Consider the following 13,391-nt stretch of genomic DNA (forward strand, 5'->3'; position numbering starts at 1 on the left):
CACATGAAATAAAACTCTAACAAATATATCAGAAAAAACATAACTATTGAATGATCATTTGAACCCACGCGGCTGCATTAAAAGTATTTCCAACTACAGAAAAATGTCAAAGAAAAATATATTTTTTTTACCACTGTAACTGGTTATGCGTCTTTTCTATTCATTTTAAATAACACAGTATATTAATTAAGGGGGATAGAGGAGGTGGGTGAGAGATAATTGGATGTGATCCATCAGTTTGATTAGATAGGAAACATTTAGATTATTTACCTGGAGACATCTACCCCCTTGACTCACAGGCAGGGCTGAAAAGAGGAATTTTGGGACCCAGTACAGCAACTTCTTTGGGCCCTTGTCATATTCAACAATGAGAGACTTGCCTTTGGCAGAAGTTCACATTATGCCACACCGTAGTGCCCCCAGGTCATATTATGCCACATAATATTACCCTCAATTCATATTTAGCCATGCAGTAGTGCCCACAAATCATATACCATACAGTATTATGCCACATTAGTGCCCCCAAATAACATTATGCCATACAGTAGTGCCCCCAAATAACATTATGCCATACAGTATTGCCTAGACAAAAAACTTATTTACAAATAAAAATTGGTACAGCATATCAGATACTAGAGTGTGAGTCCCAGGAGCAGCTTAATACACCATTTACAATGCAAACAAAAATAGATATATTGACACAATCACAGATAAAATTTATGACAAGCAGTGTTTTTTCCTCTTAATTAAAAGTCTCTGTACAGATAAATATGCAAGAAAATTACAGCGCAATAATGAGCAATGCATAGTGTTTTAAACATCATTGGATACACAGTAGTGCCCCCCAGTTCAACAAAGGATGGTTAAAAGACATTGCACATGAGAAAATATATGAACTTACCTGATTATGGCATCCTGTGTTCTGTATTCCTACTGGGCACGCTGGGCAATGAGGGATCTGCAGCTGTCAGCTCACACAGCCAGTCGGGAGCAGGGACCGAGGGCAGTGGTCAAAGTGGAAATTTAGAAGTGGGGGTATGGAAAATATAAGTGAATGGAGTATGAAGGCTTGATTTTTTATTTTCTTTTATTTGTCCCCTCTGTGCATTCCCATTCTTCATTACTACTTGTGTTTTATGATGGCTGCTTGCCTGACATTCCCATTCTTAAGATGTCTCTCCATTTACACTTTCTTTTACCTATGCCCCTGCACCATCTTCTCCTTTGTCCCTCTCACTTTACTCCCTGCACCCCTTTCCCCCCTGGCTATCACCCCTCTTCCTGCAACCCCTTCCCCCCTGGCTCTCACCCTCTTCCTCCATGGTTCTCACCCTATACCTTCCCCCCTGGCTCTCACCCTCTTCCAGCACCCCCTTCCTCCATGGTTCTAACCCTCTTCCTTCCCCCCTTGCTCTCACCCTCTTCCAGCACCCCCTTCCTCCATGGTTCTCACCCTCTTCCTTCCCCCCTTGCTCTCACCCTCTTCCAGCACCCCTTCCTTCATGGTTCTCACCCTCTTCCAGCACCCCTTCCTCCATGGTTCTCACCCTCTTACTTCATGGTTCTCACCCTCTTCCAGCACCAACTCCCCCCCTGGTTCTCCCACACTGGTGAAAACCCTGCCCCCCCCCCCCACCCGCGAGAATCGCTGCACCACAGTGCGAAAATCTGCATACCCCCTGCGAAAGTTACGGCACCCCCGCGACTCCTGTGCGAAAATTCGTGCACCCCCCTCCCGCGAAAATCGCGGCACCCCACCCCCCAACCCTAGTCAGAAAAATAAATAAAAACTGTAAAAACTGTGTCCACATTACAGGGCACACTGCACAAGATAAGGGGGAGGAAGCAGAAGAGCCCTCGTCCGTCCGTATATGAACTTACCTGATTATGGCATCCTGTGTTCTGTATTCCTACTGGGCACGCTGGGCAATGAGGGATCTGCAGCTGTCAGCTCACACAGCCAGGCGGGAGCAGGGACCGAGGGCAGTGGTCAAAGTGGAAATTTAGAAGTGGGGGTATGGAAAATATAAGTGAATGGAGTATGAAGGCTTGATTTTTTATTTTCTTTTATTTTCTTTTTCTTGTCCTCTCTGTGCATTCCCATTCTTCATTACTACTTGTGTTTTATGATGGCTGCTTGCCTGACATTCCCATTCTTAAGATGTCTCTCCCTTTACACTTTCTTTTACCTATGCCCCTGCACCATCTTCTTCTTTGTCCCTCTCACTTTACTCCCTGCACCCCTTTCCCCCCTGGCTATCACCCCTCTTCCTGCACCCACTTTACCTCTGGCTCTCTCACCCCTATTCCAGTACCCCCTTCCCTCCTGGCTCTCACCCCTCTTCCAGCAACCCCTTCCCCCCTGGCTCTCACCCTCTTCCAGCACCCCCTTCCTCCATGGTTCTCACCCTATACCTTCCCCCCTGGCTCTCACCCTCTTCCAGCACCCCCTTCCTCCATGGTTCTCACCCTCTTCCTTCCCCCTTGCTCTCACCCTCTTCCAGCACCCCCTTCCTCCATGGTTCTCACCCTCTTCCTTCCCCCCTTGCTCTCACCCTCTTCCAGCACCCCTTCCTCCATGGTTCTCACCCTCTTCCAGCACCCCTTTCCTCCATGGTTCTCACCCTCTTACTTCATGGTTCTCACCCTCTTCCAGCACCAACTCCCCCCCTGGTTCTCCCACACTGGTGAAAACCCTGCCCCCCACCCGCGAGAATCGCTGCACCATGGTGCGAAAATCTGCATACCCCCTGCGAAAGTTACGGCACCCCCGCGCGAAAATTCGTGCACCCCCCTCCCGCGAAAATCGCGGCACCCCACCCCCCAACCCTAGTCAGAAAAATAAATAAAAACTGTAAAAACTGTGTCCACATTGCAGGGCACACTGCACAAGATAAGAGGGAGGAAGCAGAAGAGCCCTCGTCCGTCGCACAGCAGAGGTGCACTAATCCAAGAAGTGTCGGCCGGCCCATCTAGCCATCGGAGACCACATCTTTCCTCCCCCATTCCACCTCTCCAGTCCTAAGGAGCAAGTGTCAGATGTACACAGGAGGTTAATACACAAAAAATAAAATAAGCTACGTTAGGGCATTTATTAAGCAGTAGGCTTAACAGCCAATTTGTTAGCCTTTGTAAGGTAACCAATGACAAATTTAAGTTCAAAAATGTAAAGGGACACCTGTCATTCCATAACGCAGAGCAATTTACATGCCAGAGTTTTCTTTTTTTTTAACAAATCTGACGGTCAGACCAGTGGTTGCTATGACATTTACACACTTTCTTATCAAAGTGCGCCCCCTACAGGACGAAGCTTTTATACCAATACCCATCTCCTCCCGGGCATAGTGTCACACGGGCAGACAGTGAACAGTATGAGGGTCGTTGCTGACCACAGAACGCGGGTGGCAGCGGTTGGCAGTTATGCAGCTTCTACGTCACAATGTGTATTTAGTTTCAAATATTTGTGTAGCGCAGTTACATGAAAACGGAGTTATGGCGATATGTAAGTTCTTTTTAGAGGGCCGCTGCCGTTTTGGAGATAAATGTTGGAACGAGCACCCGAGAGATGGACGGCAACATGCGATATGTAAGTTCTTCTTACAGGGCCGCTGCCGTTTTGGAGATAAATGCTGGAACGAGCACCCGAGAGATGGACGGCAACATGCCCAGAACCGGTACCAGCAGCAGCCACACCACACAGGTATAGTGCGATCATACCAGAGGAGGGCAGTGTCGGGTTTGGGGGAACTACAGTGTGATACCTAATAACGATGTAGGCATGCAGAATGCATCTGAATTAACTAATGAAGCCAAGATCTCTCATAAGTATCTAAGTTTATCTTGGCAAATGTGTTATTCTCAGGATCACTCAGCCAACTTTTCACTGGCTCACCTCTTATAATCATCAATGTTGTCACTCTACACAATCTTTAAAAATATTGACCCTACTAGTGGTAACTTGTATCATTCTGAATTTACCTCTAAATTGTGACCATGGTGGTTGAATTGCACGTGTGTACATTTCTTGTTTGATGGTGTATGTTGAGCAAGTATTTACATGTGCACTTTATTATACAATTGTTTTTAAGCTGGCTCAACGACATGGACTGCACCAGGCCAGAGATATGTGCAGACTTCAACTTTCTTCAAGTCAACAACGTGGACCAACAGAGATAATGACAAGACTTCATTTGGGTCCTTTTCTGGTTCTGGTGATAGAAGCAGAAACTTTAAACCAAACTCTTCTTCAGGATTGTTCTCATCCCAGTACTATTCAGCAGAATATTCTGTGTTCCAGGATTATGATGAGGATATTGAGTCAGACAGTGATGAAAGCCTCTTGTGAGTATTGAAAGCTTTTAATCTAGTATCCCTATATTTTGTGGTACTGTGTAATGTCTATGGAGACATGTGTGTGAAACTTCACCTAAACACACTCAACCTTTTTAGGATGTATTGTTGTAAGAGGGTGCACTGTTCTGTACCTTTAACTAAATAACATGACCGCTGCTTACTTTGAAAAATAATAAAAGATATGTTTGTCAGTATAAGATGACTTTGTTTACAGTATTCTACTTACCAATTCCATTTTTATGTTTTTTTGTCACACCAATAAGAACTGATATTAATGGATAACAAAATAACGTACAACCTTGCATGGGGTGTAAAGCTGGGTATACACCTATGCAATCTTACTTCAGATACAATTTCTGCAACGGTTTCACTAACGATTGAAAGTCCCGATGAGCATACCAATTCATGTGTACACACCTACACGGTTTACCTCCAGATCTGTAATCTGATCTTCTCTCATAACCATCTGCTGATAAGATCCTGACTCTGTACACACTCTACAGAGATCTGCCAGTCGTGAGTGCGTACACCCTCCCACATTTGCCCAACATCGTTCCATCATTGATCATGAAGTTTAGAAAACCAGGTCAACAGATACAATGTGGTTTGGTAAGATAAAACATGATCGTGGGAGCGTACAGACTCGACAAATATCTGACCAAAAGGTTGTGAATCGTGTGATCTGCACCATAATTGCTTAGGTGTGTACCCAGCTTTACAGATGTGTGTCATGGATATGCTGGAACTTGTCTAGAAGCTGAAGAGTCACAGGTTGCCATAAAGGAACATGAGAATTGTGTACATGCATAAATGTAATTTTAAGGAACACATAATGGTGTATTGAAACAAAATGTTCTTATGTTGTAGCTCTATATAACTTTTCTCCTTTGGGCTCAATGGAGGAAATATAGTAAAGGTCGGTTTATAAAAACTGCCACTATTTTAGAAATTTGAATTGGCAGCCTCAAAACTGCGGGATAATAAATTCAACGACTTGGAGAGAAAAATTGCACGTGACGTGGAATCATCAGTAAATCTCCCCCAATGACTTGTCACATTTTGGGGTCCTATATAATACTTTTGGCAGTAACACGGCTCCTTGAATGTGCCCCATTAAGTTAATAGAGCAAACAGTATCCCCAAGGGAGAACTAAGTGCTGTAAAGAGCTCTTGTAGAGACTGTTTCATTGATGATCTACAAATTAGCCAAGCTGCAGCCTTAACTCCTTTCTGGTGGTGCAGTTCACCTAGATATCCCAGAGTACATAAGGTTTGTGTAGCAAGACATATGTGTAGGAACAGCAGTTTGGCCGAGTGAGAGCTTTCTTTGCTAAGTGCAGTGTAGGCGCTCATGTTGGGACAGTGTTGCAGAGCATGCAAAACATTTCGTTTTGTGGAGAGAAGTTATTGAAATTAAATAAAGGGATGGGGAGGGTGTGTTTTTTAAATGTATTCTTTGCGATAATTTACCCAGCCATTTCCACTCCGCAAAATAACTTTACTTCTACACCAGCTCTGAGCTGGTTGAGATCGGGTCTTGTGCTATACATCTAATGAGGTGCATGTTACACCATCTGCTCTCCGGAGAGAGCTCTAGGCTCCCAATGTAAAAAAAAATCTTCAAATACACAAAAGTGCCACATGTAATAAAGACGCCATGATGTCTCCTTAGTCTCGTGATTAATTTAAATTACGAAGGAAGCAAAAATGAGCAGTATTATATAATAAAAATAGAAACATTTAATTTAATGGAAGAGGTGGTTCTAAAGTGCTACGAAGTTGGATTTTAATCTTTTTGTACTGTGCACTTCTTAAGATTTTTCCACCTGGATGCCATTCTATTATTACTAACAGATACAGGTAGTTTTGCTGGGAAAATGGGAGGAAAATTGGGGAGAGAACAGCAATGCATGTAGCAAGGAATATCCCGGTGATTTCAGCAGAGAGCATGGTTAAAAGAAAATAAATGGTCTGTTGTACATATGGTTCTATGTCTGATGCAATTTATCCTTGTTAGACACATGACTACTAATTGGGTCACTTACACTGTCCCACAATGAAACCTTTACAGTGACTTCTCTATTTTCAGTGGTTGACTACACACTCATTGTTATAACCTAAAAACATGTGACATTGCTAAACATGCTGGAAATCTGTGCCAGCTGATTCCTGTCTGTCTGTCTGTTTGTTCCAAGCTGCAATGAGAAGGAATATTATTATAGAGCCATCGTCACGATAGAGATAATTATCAGTGCTGTCCAAGTAGAAGAAAATAAATTCACATTGACCATTTTTTAAACATCATGTGCTTAATGTGGTTGAGATATACAATAGTCATACTGAGAGGCTTACTATATCCTTTATAACAATAGACTACGTTTTGTTTATTTGCTATTGATGAATCTAATCTGTTTCATCTTTCTTGCAGTTATATCAAGAAGATCTTAGTCCCTTATCAGAGACCACTTGTTTTTCATTTCTTTTTGTTGCATGTGTCAGGGTTCCTTCTTCTAGCGGAGAGTAAGGCTGGTACATGTATAGGCATAAGGAGCTGACGTTGGCAGAAGTACAGCTGGCACCTTACTGTCTACTGACATAAGGCTTGTTGGTTAGACATGAGAACTTGTACAAAATATAATGGTTTCAAATTGACATTTTCAGTTCACAATTTTGTGGGTTCCAGAACCCTTCATTTAAAATATTTGGGGTCCTACTTAACTATTTCTGGGACCCTTCATAATTGACTGTTGGGTGAACATAAATGTCATGAAGGAGGCCAAGCTTAATGGTAAGCAGAGATAAAGCAAGGTAAGACTAGGCCGTTACAGGTTCGTTATATGTGTCATTGAAGATCCTGGTACCAAGGGGATGGGGAAGTCTGCAGGTACAGTTGTTGGGGCCTGAAACAGACTGAGATCATCTCTCTTGTGGTGCAGTTGGGTGCGCTGTATGTCTGGGACTCCTGCTGTTAGTGTTGGGAGCTTTGCTGTACCCTGTGGTGTGGCAGCTGTATGGCTCCAAGCCTGTTTACAGGTGGTGGTCACTAGTTAAGAACGAGAATTAGGTCACATGAGCGAATGATCAGGGGAGAGCAGTTACTGTGGGTAAGGAAGCCGCACCGCAGTCCTGATTGCTTTGTGCCGGAAATCCACAGGGCTCTAAGTTCTACAGGACGTGTTCATTTTATACAACTGAGTCCCTTAGATGTTAAATTGGGTATTATGCATGCTATATAATGTTGATGCAATCACTGGTATTTGAAAACAATGACATACATTTAGAGTCCATGGAAGTATGGGATGAAGATCCACTGTCCACCAGTTGCTCAAACTTGGCTATTATGATCATTTTGACTGTCCGTAACAGATACACTTGACGTACTGATCTAGATATACATGTATTTCAAAATCTACAATGTGGCAAACTTTTGCTACTTTAACCAGTGTTTATCCTCTTCACATAGAGATGAAATCTTCCTAGATTTGGATATCCGAAAATCTTCTGGGCAGTTCTCTGTTCATGCAGTCTTTAAGAAAAAATGTCATTCATCAGGTAATCATACTAAAGTAAAGCAAAGTTTTATTCAAGTCATATATTGTCTAACTATCTGGGAACATTCCAGGTTAAAAAAATATAGTTGTCTAACTTTTATATATAATTGCTATTGATGTCGGTGGATGCATGTCTTTTTTTGCGCCTTTAACATTTGTGTTAGCTATTAGATTTGACTAATTGGCTATATATTAATATTATTATTATTATGGAAATTTTCTGTTCCTCAAACACTAGGGGATAAATGTATCAATGTCCGGATTGTTCAACTCCGGCGCGTTCAGCGTCTTCGGCGATTAAATTTAAAGCGGCGCTGCATTGTAAAGGGAAGTTTCCCTTTACAATGCAGCGCCGCTTTAAATTTAATCGCCGAAGACGCTGAACGCGCCTGAGTTGAAGAATCCGGACATTGATACATTTACCCCTAGAATATTGTTTATTATCAGCATTTATGTATAAAAGGTGCCACAAAAATCTGCATCACCGAATAGTGAATATAACGAGTCATACAAAAGCAAGTTCATACACAGAAACAGGACCAGGACATGCAACATTGAGAAAGAAAGTGTTGTCATTAGACAGAGGTTAGAGAGGACCCTGCTTGTGAGAGCTTATAATCTATAGGATCCACAAGATGTCTCTAGTGGTTACCAAGTCTTAGGGAAACCTCTGTTCTCCTTTTAGAACATAACATTTCCGGAAGGTTATATATATGTGGCTGGAATTATATTTCTATTATATGGTCCGTTTGCTGAATTAGCTTGTTATATTGTGTTTTTCATAGGTTTTACAGACGTCTCGTCTGAAGAGATGCTTCTGGAATGTACCACGTCTCAGAAAGAAGGGAATATTCAAAACTATGTAAGTAAAACGAAAAATACTGTTCTAAATGTGTATAATGGCAATTCAAAGCAATAATTGTCCCAAACAGAAGTGTGGCTTAGCCAGGGTGGCTGTCATTGTATGTTTTATTATTTTGTACCCCTTTAGTTAAAAGGATAATTACACCCAAGCATTCTTTATTTTTTCTAAATTCCTATTGTGTGAGCATCATCTTATGTCCTACCACTTATTTCATATCCGCACCAGTCCTCCATTTCACTGAGACTATGACGTACTGGTGACTGTTACCAGTTCCAGCACTTCAGCTTTGACAACTCTCTGTGGTGCTCTCTGTGCCTGCCCCCCATGCCAGCATGAAGTGTCTGATGCAGCATAGAAACTCCGGACAGTAGTTGTCTGAGCCTAGTGATGAAGGCTTGAAATGCACACCTACCAGTTCCCCTTTTACTGTAGTAAATTCTACATATTTTGCATTTTTAAAGTTGACTTTTATTTCAGCCCCTTCAAATGACTACAATCTTCCGATGTGGCCTTCTAACCAAAACAGTTGTGCACCACTGAACTAAACCTAAAATACAAGTTAGCTTATATATGATGGCTACTAATAACTGTGGATATATATCTAACAGTTTCAGAAGGTTGTCAGAACAGAAGAGATTTTTGTACTTATGTCAGACTTCTTGTCAGTAATCCCATTGAAGTCAGCACTGTGACACAGTGGTTAGTATTGCTGCCTCTCAGCATTGTGGTCATGGGTTCGATTCCTGCCATGTCCTAGAGTTTGTATGTTCTCCCCGCGTTTGTATAAATTTCCTTTGACAAAAATAGACTCTAGCATGTGTGGTAGGGAATATAGACAGTAACCTCCAATGGGACAGGGACTGGTGTGAATGATTACATACAGTAGCAGCTGAGCATGTCCAAGATTGCTGCCTCACCCTCTGCAACAATGCAACGTGCTTTGAGTCCTATTGGGAGAAAGGTGCTCTTTAAATAAATTATTACAATTAAATAATTATTAATTATAACTTGTAGTTTAGGTTTATTGGTCCTTTGTAAGTTACTGACACGCATATTTTTAAGATTGCATTACACAGCTATGCAATACACATACCTGCATATATTTCAGTTTTAAATACAATTGAGCTCATGTTTTACTTGCTGATTTATTAAAAACAGATCTTCTTGTTAAGTACTTTATAACTTTGTTTTGCTTAAAATACAATAAAGTCTGTACTTCTGTTCCTCAGCTTAAGGAACTCACCAGGCCATCTACTGACCCAACACCAATGTTTGGAGGACTGCAGAAATCTGGCTTTGGTTCTTCCAGTAAGTTTTCACAGCTATCGTACATTGTGTACAAACCACTTTCTTCTTCAGTTGAAAAAACTGGTTGCTGCTCTTCAAAGAGGTGTTAACCTTCCAAACAGCATGTTTAGATTCATTACTGTAGAGAAATAATATCTGTAGCTAGAGCTGTAACTACACATTTTAGTTTCCTGGATGAGAGAGAACACTGGTGCCCCCAGATCTTTGTCAGAGTGACAGTAAATCCCGTCTTCAAGGGGTGTGCTGCGGAGAAGGGGCCAACCTTTTTTGGGCGCATACTAAGTGCTATGCTGCCCATCAACCACCTCCCTCCCCAGATCATGTCCATTTTCTTGTGACTTTTTATTGATCTCTCTGCCAGGCTGAGCCCTATTCCCTACTCCGTACTCTCCCTCTTAAAACAAAACAGAAATGCAGCATGAACCACTGTTAGGTTTACATGGCTACCCCTTCCCAAGCAGAGGGACAGTCCTCAGAGTGTAGGATAATCCATCAAAATTAGGACTTACCCCACAGGATTGCAACATATGGCAGACTGTGCAGCTCTCTCCTACTTGTTCTTGCAGCTTTCAGTCCCTGCTGCTGCAAAGTGCATTAAGCTCCATTTCTGCTTGCCCGGATTGTGGAATGTTGGAGCTCTGTTTTGGAAAGAGATAGGTACTATTCAAATCCTGGAAAGCCGAGCAATGAGTGAATGCTCTAGTCCTCCCTCCCCCAACCTGCCTGAAATTAAATCAATAGCACCCAAGTTTAATAATTAGGCCTCCTTCATCCCAACCAGCCTGACAGTAAATGAAGTGTTTATGTTTAATTAATAGGCCTCCTTTCCCTCCTTCAGCCCCAAAATGAAATAAATAGCGTTCCAATTTAATAAACAGATCTATTCCCAATCGAACACCACCCACGACATTAAAATAATAGCATTCCCATTTAATAAATATCCATATTCCCCCAAACAGCCCCAATATCATAGCATCAGATTTCTCCTAATGAGCCCTAACCTTTAATAGGCCCCACAGTGCAATATTAGCCCCTACCCCAACAATATATTAATAGAACCCACATAACATGTAAAAAAAAAAAAAAGTCCTTCCCTCACCAGCTCATTTTAGTTTCTGACATGGGACAGGAGGAGAGAAGGAAGGAGATAAATTGAGCTCTGATCCGCAGCACATATAATAATGTCTTGGGAGAGGGACTAGCCACCAGAAGCACAGCGATGGCTATAGGGATGTGGGGAGGCAAATATTATATACACAGGTGGCTGCCAGACGCTGACCCCTATATTTAGGCGCCCTGGGGCACTCGGATAATGTAAGTGACTTGAGTGTCTCAGAGCTACACTGACTGTCATAGTCAGTACTCACTGCGGCTGAGTCACTCCTCACTCACATCTGAGCCAGCGTCCCCACCCCCCCAAGTTTGTGCCCTAGCTATGGCCCTATCTGTAAATATATTTAGTAAAGGACATAGGTGGTAACTGATTCAGGGAATTTATCAGACTGTAATTTTTGGTGTTGGGAGGAGTTTTTAACACAAGTTATGTAGGACATTGTTTTTGTATTTCTGTAACTTGCAAAACCTTCTGTTTAGAGCTAAAAAACAAATATATTTTACACGTTTTTGTTTTTTAAACTAATTAAAATGCACCAATGTTTTATTGTATAGTGTAAAATATAGAATTTGTTTATTTCTAATAGTAATAACTCTTCTTTTCCTGCAGACTTTCCTACCAACAGTGCAGTACCATCAGCTGCAGCCTTCAGCTTCAAACCAGACTCCGTGAACACTGCACCAAATGCAGAGACCAGCTCTAGTGTTCCCAGTGCAGCAGCATTCGGTACTAAGCCCACGTTGGACTTTGGCAATACAATGACACCAGCTTCATTTTCTTTTGCAAAAACGTCATCTTCAGGTGTTGGGACATCAGCTTTCTCAGGGTTTGGTTCAACACCTACTGCTCAAAGCATGGGAGCATCTTCTAGTTCTCCTCCTGGTTTTGAGGGACTGTCAGTGTCTCTGCCGAAGACCTCATGCAATTTAAACTGGGAATGATTCCTTTGCTGCCTCATCTGCAGAACTTTTAATTGATTAATTACCAATTTTACTTAAACCTCCAATCAAAATAAATGTTACATTTTTACTCAACAGTTGTAATACAGTGTGTAAATTGAACCTTTATCATGCAATGTAGGTGCAGTTTCAAACTTGAACACGAAGTTGAAAGAGAAGCTCCCAAAACAGTTTTACACGTAGATAAATTATATAACCTATAAAGTTTTGCACCAGGAGGTTTTGGGCGTGTCTTATAATTTTGGCAATATTTTGCCTATTTTTAGATATTCTGCTTTTATATTGGATGTACTGAAGTTTGTGGGTCTCTAAATAAGAATATTGTAAATAATAGTTTCACAAGTTTGACTAATTAAGTTCTTTTTATTTCCTTGTAGTGAGAGTATCTCTGTTCTAGTTGTCAGTTAAAAAAAATCAGTAGATAAACTTGCAGCTAAATAGCCAGTATGTACATAATATCAGGTACATAATTTGGGGATTTTTAGTGACTGGGAAAAAGGACTTGTATTTCCACCAATGAAATCCCTACACTGTAATTTTCTCCTTTCTGGGACGGGTCTGGATAGATCTCAGTAGTCGTCTAAAAAGCTGGATGTTGTGTTAGCCGGTGTCAGGCAATGGAGGGGGTGATCATTGGAATGAAAGAACTTATCAGGAGCTGAAATATGAATGTAGGCAGTGTCGGACTGGGGCATGAAGGGCCCACCGGGGAATGCAACACTAGGGGCCCACCAAAGGGGGTGTGGTCAGCCATCATAGAGGCGGGACCAGATGCTAGAGGGGGAGTGGTCAGTCCACGAAGGACAGCTAGCACCTTAGTAAAGTATATTAAGAATGCAGTGTGTGTATAAAGAATACACAGGGCTAGATTTACTATCAGGCGTGTTTGTAAACCCGCCGACTTTCGGCGGGTTTGGCCGCGGTTCAGCCATCGCCGGATTTACTAAGGCTAAACCCGCCGTCCAAACGGCCACAAATTATGTTTCCAAACCCGCCTCTGTATAAAGCGCCATGACGGTTTCAACAATGTTCAACATACAAACAGCCGGATTTACTAATAGGGGGTTTATAAAGTGGCCGGAAAACCGCCATTCAATAGACCAAAATGAAAGCGCTGCTTGTGAGCAGCGAGATTGTTCAAACAGTGTGATGTTTGAACTATTTAGCCATTTTTAACATAAGAGAAAGAGCCATTTTGTGCAGTTTCCTCCTTTAGGATTGTATATGGGAAATGGGCAAAC

The 13,391-nt window shown here is 42.0% G+C and overlaps 1 protein-coding gene across 1 annotated transcript; it reads left to right on the top strand.

Annotated features, from left to right (window-relative positions):
• Nucleotides 1–2,815: 2,815 nt before the first annotated feature.
• Nucleotides 2,816–12,225, top strand: LOC142158706 (nucleoporin NUP42-like). Its single transcript, XM_075212926.1, has 6 exons — nt 2,816–3,700; nt 4,089–4,341; nt 7,817–7,905; nt 8,690–8,766; nt 9,999–10,077; nt 11,801–12,225. The coding sequence occupies exons 1-6, from the start codon at nt 3,421–3,423 to the stop codon at nt 12,130–12,132; spliced, it is 1,110 nt and encodes a 369-aa protein (XP_075069027.1). The 5' UTR covers nt 2,816–3,420; the 3' UTR covers nt 12,133–12,225.
• The last annotated feature ends 1,166 nt before the right edge of the window (nt 12,226–13,391 follow it).

The sequence above is a fragment of the Mixophyes fleayi genome, chromosome 5, assembly GCF_038048845.1.
Source record: "Mixophyes fleayi isolate aMixFle1 chromosome 5, aMixFle1.hap1, whole genome shotgun sequence".
In the NCBI taxonomy this organism is placed as follows: Eukaryota; Metazoa; Chordata; class Amphibia; order Anura; family Limnodynastidae; genus Mixophyes; species Mixophyes fleayi.

Excerpts from the sequence above, each read along its gene's own strand:
- LOC142158706 (XM_075212926.1), top strand. The coding sequence starts at position 3,421 with ATGCAGCTTCTACGTCACAATGTGTATTTAGTTTCAAATATTTGTGTA. Across the intron at positions 8,767-9,998 it reads AAGGGAATATTCAAAACTAT|CTTAAGGAACTCACCAGGCC; the intron begins GTAAGTAAAACG and ends TCTGTTCCTCAG. Across the intron at positions 10,078-11,800 it reads ATCTGGCTTTGGTTCTTCCA|ACTTTCCTACCAACAGTGCA; the intron begins GTAAGTTTTCAC and ends CTTTTCCTGCAG.